The 13,613-nt window shown below is 51.3% G+C and overlaps 1 protein-coding gene across 2 annotated transcripts; it reads left to right on the plus strand.

Annotated features, from left to right (window-relative positions):
• The first annotated feature begins 1,780 nt into the window (after positions 1-1,780).
• TGOLN2 (trans-golgi network protein 2) lies at positions 1,781-13,077 on the plus strand. Of its 2 annotated transcripts, none has more exons than XM_089773849.1 (4): positions 1,781-1,931; positions 2,060-2,670; positions 7,629-7,712; positions 9,554-13,077. In XM_089773849.1, exons 1-4 carry the CDS (start codon positions 1,853-1,855, stop codon positions 9,557-9,559), a joined length of 780 nt encoding a protein of 259 aa, XP_089629975.1. In that variant the 5' UTR covers positions 1,781-1,852; the 3' UTR covers positions 9,560-13,077. The 2 variants fall into 2 exon arrangements, with proteins under 2 accessions (XP_089629975.1, XP_089629976.1); XM_089773850.1 differs by having other exon boundaries at positions 1,805-1,931; positions 2,066-2,670.
• The last annotated feature ends 536 nt before the right edge of the window (positions 13,078-13,613 follow it).

The raw sequence follows: 13,613 nt of genomic DNA on the forward strand, positions 1-13,613 counted from the left end.
TGTTAACACCCCAGAAGGGATCCCAAGCAACCATGTACCCCCACCATGGATGAACTCCCCGCAGCTCCTGGAAACTCTCGCTCTGCCCCCCAAACACCTTCACTACCACTCCAGTTCACAGCACCCCTGCCCCCAAACACTCCCCACTGCACCTCCTGGCCACGAAATACACCCTCCTCAGGAGCCCCAATGGTCCCTCCAACCCCCAGCTACACCCTCTACCCCAACACCCCGCCCCCCTACACCCCAACTCCAACCCCCAGCTACACCCTCTACCCCAACACCCCACCCCCCTACACCCCAACTCCAACCCCCAGCTACACCCTCTACCCCAACACCCCGCCCCCCAACACCCCAACTCCAACCCCCAGCTACACCCTCTACCCCAACATCCCACCCCCCTACACCCCAACTCCAACCCCCAGCTACACCCTCTACCCCAACACCCCGCCTCCCTACACCCCAACTCCAACCCCCAGCTACACCCTCTGCCCCAACATCCCACCCCCCAACACCCCAACTCCAACCCCCAGCTACACCCTCTGCCCCAACACCCCACCCCCCAACACCCCAACTCCAACCCCCAGCTACACCCTCTGCCCCAACATCCCACCCCCCTACACCCCAACTCCAACCCCCAGCTACACCCTCTGCCCCAACACCCCACCCCCCTACACCCCGGCCCCAACCCCCAGCTACACCCTCTGCCCCAACATCCCACCCCCCTACACCCCAACTCCAACCCCCAGCTACACCCTCTGCCACAACACCCCACCCCCCTACACCCCGCCCCCAACCCCCAGCTACACCCTCTGCCCCAACACCCCACCCCCCAACACCCCAACTCCAACCCCCAGCTACACCCTCTGCCCCAACATCCCACCCCCCTACACCCCAACTCCAACCCCCAGCTACACCCTCTGCCCCAACATCCCACCCCCCTACACCCCAACTCCAACCCCCAGCTACACCCTCTGCCCCAACACCCCACCCCCCTACACCCCAACTCCAACCCCCAGCTACACCCTCTGCCCCAACATCCCACCCCCACACCCCAACTCCAACCCCCAGCTACACCCTCTGCCCCAACACCCCACCCCCCTACACCCCAACTCCAACCCCCAGCTACACCCTCTGCCCCAACACCCCACCCCCCTACACCCCGCCCCCAACCCCCAGCTACACCCTCTGCCCCAACATCCCACCCCCCTACACCCCAACTCCAACCCCCAGCTACACCCTCTGCCCCAACATCCCACCCCCCTACACCCCAACTCCAACCCCCAGCTACACCCTCTGCCCCAACACCCCACCCCCCAACACCCCAACTCCAACCCCCAGCTACACCCTCTGCCCCAACATCCCACCCCCCTACACCCCGCCCCCAACCCCCAGCTACACCCTCTGCCCCAACATCCCACCCCCCTACACCCCAACTCCAACCCCCAGCTACACCCTCTGCCCCAACACCCCACCCCCCAACACCCCAACTCCAACCCCCAGCTACACCCTCTGCCCCAACATCCCACCCCCCTACACCCCAACTCCAACCCCCAGCTACACCCTCTGCCCCAACACCCCACCCCTACACCCCGCCCCCAACCCCCAGCTACACCCTCTACCCCAACACCCCGCCCCCAACCCCCAGCTACACCTCTTGCCCCCAACACCCTAACTCCACCCTCTGCCCCAACACCCCGCCCCCTGAGCCACGCCTCTGCCCCTCCTCACTACAGCCCCTCCCTTTTCGGCCAACAGTCTCGCGAGAGCGCCGGTCCCGCGCGCTCTGAGGGGAGGCGCCGGAAGTAGGTGCTTCAGTCTTCCGGAAGCGGAACGAACAGTTTCGGTCACCATGGCGGCGGCGCGGGGAGTCGTGTTGTTGCTGCTGCTGCTGCTGGCGCAACGGGCCGCGGAGCTGCCGGTCCCCCAGGGTGAGGGGGGCGGGGCCGGGCTCTGGGCCTTGGCTCCCGGGGCGGCGGCCCTGGCTGGGGGGGCGGGGGGCTCTAGCTCTAGGGGGCCGCTGCGAGCCGCGCCCGTAACCTGTGCGCTCTGTTGGCAGGTGCAGGGGGCTCGGCCCCTCCGGGACCCGGGACCGGCCCGATGCCCGCCGGCACCCCGGGGGAGAAGCCCCCCACCAAGGACCCGAAGGAGACGCCCCCCACCAAGGACCCGAAAGAGAAACCCCCCACGAGCCCCCCGAAGGAGACGCCCCCCACCAAGGACCCAAAAAAGAAGCCCCCCGCCGACACCCTGAAGGAGACGCCCTCCACCAAGGACCCAAAAGAGACGCCCCCCACGAGCCCCCCGAAGGAGACGCCCCCCACGAGCCCCCCGAAGGAGACGCCCCCCGCCGACACCTCGAAGGAGACGCCCCCTGCCCAGGCCAAGAAGGAGGACAAGGCATCTGATGGTCAGGGTGACCAGGCTGTCGAGAAGAAGGCAGATGGAGATAGCACCAGTGGTGAGGCTGCTGAAGACAGGTTGGCCCCCGGCAGCCGCCCTGGTGAAGAGAAGATGGAAGAAGCTCCTGGAGCTGATGAGGGGGATGATGAGAGTGCCCCTGCTGCGCCCCCCAAAGATGAGTCCGAAAACAGCCACTTCTTTGCCTACCTGGTGACTGCAGCCATTATTGTCGCCGCTTTGTACATTGCTTATCACAATAAGCGGAAGGTGAGCTCTTCTGGATGTGGTGTAGGCCTTTCTGCTTCAGGAGGTAATGGGTGATAGTAGATTGTGAACACAGGTCTTTGCGGTTAGACCAATGCAGTCACAAGCAGGAAATTGCCAGGGCGGGTCTTGAATTTTTGATTCAGAACATCAACGTTTCTAAAATGTTTTGTTGCTCGGGTTCTTCATGTGGGTTGGTGCTTCAGGTAGAGGTGAAGGAAAACTTTTCAATATGCTGACTTATCTGAGGCTTTTCTATAGTTTAGGCTCTTTTAATTTGTTGGTACAAGCAATAGGTCAAAAAATGCTAACTTGGGTTTTGTTCAACCCTCCAGACCTGTTGGGATGAGCAACAACAGGGTCTTAAGTCTTTTTGAAAATCATGCAGTTAGCCTTCGTGGTCATTTCCAGCTGAGAGGCGTGGAGCTAGGGTGGTAAGGAAGGAGAGGAGTATTAATTAAGATGATTTTTTTTGTGAACTGCTCCTTTTCAACACTATGTAAAATCCTTTAGACCCTCAGAAGAGGCTAAAGAGGAGGCTATATGGCTGCTTACTACATAGTGCCCACAGTTTCAGGCTGGCGCATAGATGTGTCCTAGATTAGCTGAAGAACTTTCCTTACTGAGGTATCCTGCTAGAACTTCTTGAGGGTTATCCTGCCAGGAGCACCATGATCCATACAGTGCAGCCTCTCTCTCCTATGTGCATGCAACACGTTTCAAAAGCAGAAGCCCCACAGGGAGCATGGGGCCAACTCCCCTGCTGGTCCCATGCTCCCTGCGGGGCTTCCTTTTGAAATGTACAAGAGCCTCACTGGGGCTCTTGTACATTTCAAAGAGTCAGGCTTGGCAGGGAGTGTTGGGTCTGTCCCCTGCTGGTCCCGCACTCCCTGTGGGGCTTCTGCTTATCGACTAATCTAATAGTCGATGGAATTTGCATCAACTATACCATTAAATTGATCTAATTTACCATGCCTACACCAGACATGTTACAGTATTTCACTCTGAGATCCTTTTTGCCTGGGTAGTTCAAGTGATTAGGGACTAATGGGAGTGACTCAATTATGGTGAATGAGGTATTGGTGGGAAACATCCTGCCTACTGGGTTCTGTGGGGCATTTTGCTGTAGGGTTTGCCAGTAATCATCATAAATAGGGCCCTACCAAATTTACCACCCTGAAAAATGCGTCCTGGACCATGAAATCTGGTCTGTTGCGTGCTGGTTTCTCCCTATACTGTACTGATTTCACAGAGACGACCAGCATTTCTCATAGTGAGAGTCTTGACCCAAAAAAGGAGTTGCAGGGGGTCACAAAGTTATTTGTGAGGGGCTGTTGTATCACCACCCTTACTTCTATGCTGCCTTCAGCACAGACAGGAGAGCAGCAGTTGGTGGCTGGATGCCCAGCTCTGACGGCAGCACCCTACCAGCAGCAAAGGAGAAATAAGGGTGACAATACCACACCATGCCATTCTTCTGCGCTGCTTCTGGCTTGTAGTCACTGCTCTCCAGCTGCCCAGCACTGAAGGCATTGCTCTCCAGCATCAGCGCCAGAAGTAGCAGTACCGCAATCTCCATTACAATAACTTTGTGACCTGCCCCCCAAACAGTTTTTTGGGTCAGGTCCTCTACTATTACAACAGATTTAAATACCTGAAATTTATGACTTTTAAAATCCTGACTCTGAAATTGACCAAAATGGACTGTGAATTTGGTAGTGTCTAGGGATAAATGGTGTCAGACATATACAGTAGCAGATGGGTGCTCTCTGTTTTAAATCTGAAGAAATAGCATTCAAAGCACTATTACAATTCTTTGCAAAGGGTTATCTGCTTTGAAAACTTACATCAGCATATGCACACCCCTGAGACAGGTAGTTAAGACAACCTACCCTCTGGTGTAGAAAATGCTAGGTTGAGAGAAGAATTTTTCCATTGATTTAGCTGCCATCTCTCAGAGAGGAAGATTAACCATATAGGAAACCCCCATGTTGCTGAAGTGAGTATGCTCACTGAAGTGATTCAGTTGCAGCTCTGCTGTTGTTGGGCTTTAATCGTAGTCATAGCCAGAGATTTTATACCTTTTTTAACCCCAAATGTTAGAAATTCTTAAAACAAACAAAAAATGGCTTTTGCCTATTCCCCACGCTTGGCCTTCACAGCTCCCTGTTGCCCCACTCGACTTGCATTCTCCCCCATGCTTACTGTGTCTTCTAAGACAATGGGCAAAAGTATGTGGAATGGTGAAAACAAAAAAGCGAGCTCTTTTTTATTTATGGGATCCACCTGTGTGCGTGTAAACTGAGTGGGGCAGTAGTGAGTAGAGGAATTATAGGAACTGGCCATGTCTACTGCTGTAATAGACTGGCAGTGTGCTGTGAACTTCTTTCGTTAACACGTGAAGTTGGTCCTCCTCAAAGATGCATTTTAGCCAACCTCAATCATTCAGAAATAACTACAGCAGACTTCCGATAATCCGGCACCTTTGGTTCCCAGGGGGTGCCGGGATTATCAGATATGCCGGAGTATCAGGAGGTACTCCAGCAGGGGGGCTGTGACGGGCCCTGGGGCGGGGGGCGAGAGGAGTCAGGTGGGGAATGGTGCGGCATGGGGTGATCCAGGTACTGGTGAGAGGCAGCGCTGCAGGACCAACCTGGCAGCACCCCAGCTGCTTGGCCCCAGGGCTTCCCCAAGCCCGCCTCTGGTCAGTTTCAGGAGCGGTGGACTTGGGGAAGCCGTGGGGCAGAACAGCTGGGGTGCTGCCGGGTTGGTCCCACAGCGCTGCTCAGGTGAGGGGCGGCGCTGCAGGACCAACCTGGCAGCACCCCAGCTGCTCTGCTCCGCACTGCTTCCCCAGGTCCGCAGCTGGTCAGTTTCAGCAGTGGACTTGAGGAAGCAGCGCAGAGCAGCTCCAATTGTCCGGCTGGGCACTTCCGGGTTCCAGTTGGTGCCGGACTATTGGGAGTGCTAGATCACTGGATGCTGGACAATTGGAGTTTTACTGTAGATTGACTTTCAAGTCACTATTTTAGAAAATAAATCTTGGATTCTTATTTGCTTTCTGGTATGTGGGAACTTTTAGGTTTCTTTTTTTCAGGCTTTTTGACACTCCTGTGGCAAGAATATTACTCTAATTTAAAATCACAGCTGAGATATGCATTCAACAGCGGTTGAATTTGGACGCCTGGGACAGAGCAGCTGGGGCGCTGCCGGGTAGGTCCCTGCAGCGCCGCACCTCAGCGCTGCGGGGACCAACCCGGCAGCACCCCAGCTGCTCTACCCCAGGTGTCCCCAAGTCAGCCGCTGCTGAAACTGACCAGCGGCTGATTCCAGGAAGCCGGGGCAGAGCAACTCTGCCTCGGGCTTCCTGTAGTCAGCCGCTGGTCAGTTTCAGCAGCGGCTGACTTGGGGACGCCTGGGGCAGAGCAGCTGGGGTGCTGCCGGGTTGGTCCAGTAGCGCCGAGGAGCAGCGCTGCGGGACCAACCCGGCAGCGCCCCAGCTGCTCTATCCCAGGCGTCGTTGGCGAGAAAAGCCTGGTCTGCTGGGGGGCGGGGCGAGGGGGGGGCCGCACTAGCTGCGCGCCCCCTCCCCAGCAAACCAGGGAGACACGGGTGGCGGGACCGCCGAGACGCGCCGTGGTCCCGCCCGCATCCTCCGTGGCTTTGCTCCGCGTCTCCCTGGTCTGCTGAGGGGAGCCCCCCCGCCCCCCCAGCAGACCAGGGAGACGGGGAGCAAAGCCTCGGAGGACGCTGGCAGCGGGACAGCCGCGGCGCGTCTGGGCTGTCCCGCTGCCCGCGTGCTCCGTGGCTTTGCTCCGTGTCTCTCTGGTCTGCTGGGGGGGGGGCTCTCTCCCAGCAGACCAGGGAGGAGACGAGCAGCTTTTCTCGCCCCGGAGGACTTGGGCGGCGGGACCGCGGCGCATCTGGGCATCCCGCCGCTCTCGTCCTCCGGGGCGAGAAAAGCCCCGTTCGTAACTGCGGATCTGACGTAAGTCGGATCCGCGTAACTCGGGGACTGCCTGTAATATGACTTCACAAAGTAGAGGCTTAAGAAAAATATTGCAGGGCTCATAACGTGGGAGTTGGCAACATCGCATTAAGTTTGTTCTGCTGACTCTGCATGTGGTCTTTGGAGAGTGAGGAAACCTCTGGGTGTGGGTTGGGCAGTCTTGAATTTGAAGATGTAAGAGATGTTAATTCTGGCAGGGGCGGGCAAGGTGGGACCTGAGCTGTGCTGTGCCTTTCTTGTCAGTTTCTTTGCCAGTAAAACTGATCCCTGGAAAGTGAGTTTTCACTCTGCATAATTTGTGGATGTGAGTAAAACTGAAGCAGAAAAATAACTCCAAATGGTGGATTTTTTTAAATATAAACCTGATGTGCCTCCCATTAGTTCTTAAGATTACTAAGTTTACAATGATCTTTATGGTAACTGAAATTAGTTATTGATACATTAATCTTCTGACATGGATTATGAAAAACATTTTGCCCCCAAGGGAGACAGTATGAATTTAGGAGATCTACAAATATCATAGAACGAGGATAAAAAAAGAAATATGTGGCACAAGTGAAGAAACTGGATCTTTTAACTGGTCTACAGGCTTTCAAGTTTTGCTTTATTTCGAGGTAGAAGAATTCTGTGGAAGCCACGTGACTTTTCTGAGTGTTAAGTAGACTTCAGTGATATCTCCACTTTCAATCTTCATTGTTTGAGTGAAATATTTTATTTTGAAGTTTATTTTGAGGTTGAATTTTGGAGGGGGCTTGGAATTAAGCTTTGGTCAGGTGAGATGACTTGTTGCTAGGAGTTCTGCTCTTGTTTTTCACACTGTCTTGTCTCTGAAGAGGGAAAAGAAAATACTCATGCCTGTCATTCTGCATTCGTTCTTTTTCAACCGCCAGAAAATATGGGGGCCTCTCAGGATTTGCTTGCTGATTTATGTCTTCTCTTTCTGTCTCCAAAGATCATTGCTTTTGCTCTGGAAGGAAAACGATCAAAACTAGCCCGGAGGCCCAAATCCAGTGAATATCAGCGATTGGATCAAAAGGTAAGATCTCAATACAACACAGAGGCCAGGCTTGGAAATGAACTCAACTATCTTTTGCCAGTAGCTAGAAGATTGGGGAGTGGGCACTGCAATGTCTAGTGTGGCTTTGTGCTGTCCCAGCTGACAAGCAAGTGCAGCAGCTGTGCTCCACCCAGCCAGGGCTGACCGGGAAGCTGATGGGAAACCAGCCTGTGAGAGAAGGTTTTTGGTAATGGACCTGCTGTTTGTCTGAAGTAGGGATATAAGTCCCATTAAATTAATTCACGGGTTTAATGGGGGGCTGGGGCTGCTCTGGCTGGGCTGGAGCGCCCCCTACCAGCAGAGGGTGAGGGCTGTTCCAGCGCCCACTAGTTAACTGCAGTGGTTAAGCGTCACCTATGTATCATGTTCTTTGGATGTCTTCAGTCATTCGACAGTATCTTCTGAGTAAGTCCACAGTGATGAGAAATTTTAAAGACATGTTTCTGAATTACAGCATTCGCTGTCCGGTCTGCGGCGGGCTGCATGTGTGCATTCTTTTGCCAAGAACCAGAAAGACTTACTGGTGGCACTGAATGAATGCTCTGAACTGAGCCTGGCTGCCAAAGCCAGAAGAACTATTTAGAGCTCTGCAGGGATACCAAACTGGGATCCGCATCTGCAAAAATGATCTGTGGATTTGCAGGGCTCTAGTGATATTGCTGAACTAGTAAAATACGTGTGCAAATGTGAATGTTTTAGTTGCCTCGATTTGACAGGCTTAGAATGTTCAGCCAATGAACAGAACCTGGCGTTTCAGCACCAAGATGCTACGCTTGCTGTGGAAAAAGTCATTGAGGACCTCCCCCTGAACTGGTAGAATTGTGGGGTGGCAGCTGGGAGCAGACAGCCTACTCCCACCCCAGCGTAGGGGGCTGGGAGCTGGCAGAGCCTGCCCCAGTGTGGGCGGCTGGGAGCCAGCAGCAGTCCAGTACAGGGCTGGGAGTGGGAGCCCCATGGGTTGGGGGGCTGGACAGGTGAGATTCTGCTTAATCAATTAACCAGTTAAATATTAGATTAACTTAACACTTAATTGGTTAGCTCATTAGAGATTTTACATCTCTAATCTAAAATCCCATTAATGCAGACTCACACAGCTACCCCTGAGACTTAATTCAATAAGGTTGAACTTAATTCTGTAAGATTTGGCCAGGATATTGTCATTTCTCTCCCACTAGTCAATTTCTTACTGGATTTCATTGAGTTCCCTGTGGTTGCACACCCGTCACCAAGGGTATAATTTGACCTGTTAACCTTTATTCCTGGTGAGGCTGTGCAGGACAGAAATCACCCTGAATGAATCTGCTGGGCTGCCTGTTTGAAAAAACATTTCTCTGTTTGAAACTGAATTATAGAGCAATCCAGAGCCTACAGTGACTTCAATAAGGCTATGTCTACACTGGCACGATCTTGCGCCAGAGAAATGCAAATGAGGCTAAATATTGCCGAGCCTCATTTGCATAGCTAATGAGCTGCCATTTTTGCGGAAGAGGCTGTTGCGCCAGAAGGTGTGTTTACACTGCCCCTTCTTGCGCAAGAAAGCCCTCTTGCGCAATGCCGTAATTCCTGAAAATAATCAGCGTAGAGACATTGCGCAAGAGGGTTTTTCTTGCGCAAGGAGGGGCAGTCTAGACTGCTCCTTCTGGCGCAAGAGCCTCTTCTGCAAAAATGGCGACTCATTAGATATGCAAATGAGGCTTGGTGATATTCCACGCTTAGCCTCATTTGCATTTCTCTGGCGCAACATTGCGCCAGTGTAGACAAAGCCTAGGTGTGTGGAAAAGCGGTTCTAACAAATGATTGTCTTTCTTTTTTGTCTTCAGATCTAAACAATCCTCAAATTCCTGCACACAGCTGGCGTGGGTAAGGACTGCTGAAAATGAAGATGTAAGAAAGTCCCGTGATTCCCAAAAAGTCCAGGTCTTGGGAGTGTGAGAAGCAGAGAAGTGCTTTTACTTTTGCACCTGCACTTTGGTCACATTGACTCCTCACTCTTTAAATATTTTCCCCCTTCCCAGCTGCCTGATGAGCTAAGTTTCCAGCTCTGGTCTCTTGCTTCTATACTGTGACATCAGGCAAGCCAAGGGAAACCACAAGAAGGGGCAGAATTTTTTGTGCCCAGATGATAAGGAATTTACCTTCTGCTGTATTGACACAAGGTCTCTGTTGAGGAGAGACTTGCCCATTGAATGAGCCTTCTTATTTTATCCCTCTAGATTCATGGAGCAGCCTCTATAACCAGCATGTTTGGTTGGGTAGCTGACGTATGAATATTGTCCTCTTCTGTCCATTGTATTTGGACTCTAAAGTTCACAGCATGTTTGTTTGCACTGGTTGAGAAACATTTTCTAATGTGATAGGTTCTTCATTCTCTGAGATGAAGACCGTGTTGAAAATTAACATCTGATTGTCTGTTAACGTGCCTCTTTGGCAATGTTGGTTGATCAGCAATCCCTGACCCTTTGAATTTTTCTTGTCCACCTTCAATGCGCTAGCGGACTTGCACTAACAGAGATGAAATATTTATGCCGTGGACGCTGTGAAAGATTGCAAGGTGGGTGTATAAAGCTCTGTGCCAAACCTCCCGGGCAAAGTCTCAATGAACTTTGCCTCTGTAAACCTGGCCACTTCCCCATAGAACTATGTCAGATGACCATGGCAATGTTTAGCTGGAAGAAAAGTCATTACATGTAATTCATGGCCCCCTTCCCACAAGTATGTTCTTCAGCCCCTGAGTTTCCTAACATAGCTCATTCTCTTCAGCGCTGAATGGGCTCTCATGCTGACCAGCTCAATTGTGCTTACCTAAATTTGACCTGCAGGTGTTGGTTCCCACTCAGGTGGATGGTCCCTGAGGGAATTGGAGAGGGGAAAGCGGACAAGGACGGCTGCTGACTGATGCATTGCACAGATGATGGCAGAATTTCGTGCCTGAGCCGTGTAGCAGCAGTATGGCTCCCTTAGGCAGACAGCTTTGAAACATGTCTTTACCAGGCATTGTGTGGAGAGCTGTACGCTATGGGCTCTGCCCTGTCATTCATTCCTCACGCTGCGAGTGCTGCTAGGCTGTTGTGCACAGCCCTTCCCTCACAGAGCCCATGGGGGAGGCTTGTTGGGTTAGTGCAGAGATATTTCCTCCCAAGGAGATGGTGGATTGAAAATCTGTAGAAAGGGATTTGTTCGGTGTTACAGAAGTAGCTATGAGATGTCCCCTCTTGTCTTCCTTTGACCCTGGCCCTCCACGGCTTTGAGTTGTGCTTTCATTTAGTTGAATGTACCTGTCGCCAGCTGTTCCCTCAGTGCTGCTGTGGCACTCTTAGATTCTTTGACTGCATAAACCAGGGGCACGTGCATGCTGGTATTGCTCGTATTTCTAATGAGGCCGGGAAGAAGTGTTGAACAGGGCCTGCTATATGCTCCTGTCTTTATTTTCATAGTTCTATTCCACAAGGCCTGTCTGTCTGGGACAAGGCATGGTTGGGAAATTTGTGTATGGTACATGACTGGCTAGTTCTTTTGTTGTGTCTCTTTTCTTTGTTTCTCGGTGCTGAAGGGTTGCTTTTTTAATTGCTGTGGAACACGGCATAGGAGGAAGCTTAGAATAAATATCAAAGCCTGGAACAGATGCTGGATGTGAAAAGCTACATCCTCCTTTTCAATGCACTTGTCACCTGATTGAGGCACAGGGAGGAACTTCAGGCAAGTTGCTAGTTAGTAGTTAGGTGACTTCTCTTGACATGTTCCAACAATGGTTGGTGAGGCAAACCCGCCTGTTAACCTGGTCTCTTCCTCTTTAGTGTCTACAGCATTTGCTGACCTACAATAACACTGACCGGCTAAGAAATTGCCACGTCTGAATATTAAAGCTGTGGCTTATATTTTCAGTTTGTTTCCACAGGGGAGGGAGAAGGATGTGCACGCAGAGCTTAACTTATTTGAAAAAAATACAAAGCAACTTATTTTTTCTGAAAGACATTAGCAGACGTGTGTGGGGGGCGAGGGGGAAATTGTATATTTGTTTAAATCTATTTTAGGGGGCTCCTCTGAGAGATGACTTTTCTGAACTCTGATAAGAGCGGTCCTCACAGGAGCCACTTTTGGGGAGGGGGAGGGGGAAGCGTCCTGCTCTCAGGAAATGGATAACCAGGCCTGGAATGTAACCTCTGAAGGAAATGCACCTTCCCACAGGCAGGGAGCTTGTGTGCAAGGCAACTGTGCTATTTATTTTAAAGATAACATAGAACATGGTTCAGGAAGCCTGCCATGCTGTGTTCTGTGGCCCATTTATTTAAGGGGTGCAAAATTTGAGGCTGCAATTTCATGTCTGTTTATGCTACAGAGAAAAACTTGAAGACATGATACATGAAGCGATTCTTAGCCACACCTGCCGGCTTTCTCTGGAATTCGTGGTTTCATTTTTTTACCTGCTTTGTTCCCCTTTGAGTCAGAAAACATTTTGAAAGGATTGGTACCAAATCTGTGTGTCATGAAATCCGGGGGCCTCCTTACTTCGGCCTCTTCAACTGTGTTAATCTGAAATCTCTCTCTTTTTGGGGGGAAACGCAGCCTCGTAAATGTGCCTGCAAGCGGCGACTAGTGAGCCCTGTGAGAGCCGGGGCCCTCCTGTCTGTGTACTGTTTGCAGTACGGTCTGGCAGGTGCAAAAAGGACTGACAGCGAGAGTTCCTACGCTTCTGTCGGACTCTCAGGAATGCGCACAGCATGTATGTAGGAGCAGTTTGTTGCGTGAGCTGGCTCAACAGAAATCTGTAGCATACAATCAGTGCAAACGTCACAGGGTAGAATGGACACCACATGTGGCCACTCTTAATGTGGCTCTCTGCAGCCATTGGGCTGTTAATACCCACAGAAGCAGCTCTTCAAATGCAATAATGCTCTGTATGTCTCCATGCAATTAGTGAAAGACGATTGGTGAAGAATTCAAACGTAGTCCCTTCCCACTCTCCTCCAAATTCCAGTGTGTGGGGCTTCTAATGACAGTTGCTGTTTCTCTAATTTCATGAGATCTCCGGGAACGATCTCCATGTTTCTGTGGTATTCAACTTAATGTTAAGAGAGTCTACAAGTCTCAAACAGGGAAACATCCAGCTAGTTTTTGCTGTGTTCAAATAGGGCACAAATTTCAAGTGAATAGAGCCTAAAGGGTATATTTCTTGCCATTACTATGCTAGGCCAGTTCTTTTCCTAGGCTGACTTCATGAATTGTTTGGGTTCTGCTGCAGTAAAATGAGACTCGCTTTGAAGAATCAGAATTTTCTAATCCTTTGTACTTTTCTGTGTGGTGAAGTCAATAAATGGACACAATAAAGAAATGTAATTTCACCCTCTCTCTGCTGCCTGCCTCATTTCAAACCTCAGAACAGCAGTGCGGGTTGGGTTCTTGTATTGTCTGAATGCTATTCTCGATCTGATTCTGCATCTGTCTCCTGCCTGTAAGGGACCAGGTGTTGCTTGTAAACACTCTCATAAGGCTATTTAATTTATTGCATCGTCCTGGCGCTGTGCAAAAGCAGCATTGTCTTGCCAATCCCAAACACCTGTTGAATTGTAAATATGACCCAGTACAACATTCTCATGAGCTAACATTCCAGACTTTCACCCTCTTGGGTTGTTTCGCAACTAAACCCCATTTTTAGCACAAACTCAGTAATTCGCTAGAATGTAAACTACGTGTGAACCCCTTAGGGCAGAGCAAAGCTGGACTGAGTTTATCTTAAATGCGTTTGTGTCTGGTTATATGAGAGTGCGCCACTGATGGTAGCAGGAAGGTGCCCATTAGGGAGGTTAAAAATCATGTAATAGGGTAACTGTGAAACCACTGAAAATCTCAGCGGTTACACCAGGGGTGGGGAAACTAAGGCCT

The sequence above is a fragment of the Pelodiscus sinensis genome, chromosome 28 (genome assembly GCF_052426305.1).
Source record: "Pelodiscus sinensis isolate ZL-2025 chromosome 28, ASM5242630v1, whole genome shotgun sequence".
Classification (NCBI taxonomy): Eukaryota; Metazoa; Chordata; order Testudines; family Trionychidae; genus Pelodiscus; species Pelodiscus sinensis.

Excerpts from the sequence above, each read along its gene's own strand:
- TGOLN2 (XM_089773849.1), top strand. The coding sequence starts at position 1,853 with ATGGCGGCGGCGCGGGGAGTCGTGTTGTTGCTGCTGCTGCTGCTGGCG. Across the intron at positions 1,932-2,059 it reads GGAGCTGCCGGTCCCCCAGG|GTGCAGGGGGCTCGGCCCCT; the intron begins GTGAGGGGGGCG and ends CTCTGTTGGCAG. Across the intron at positions 2,671-7,628 it reads CTTATCACAATAAGCGGAAG|ATCATTGCTTTTGCTCTGGA; the intron begins GTGAGCTCTTCT and ends CTGTCTCCAAAG.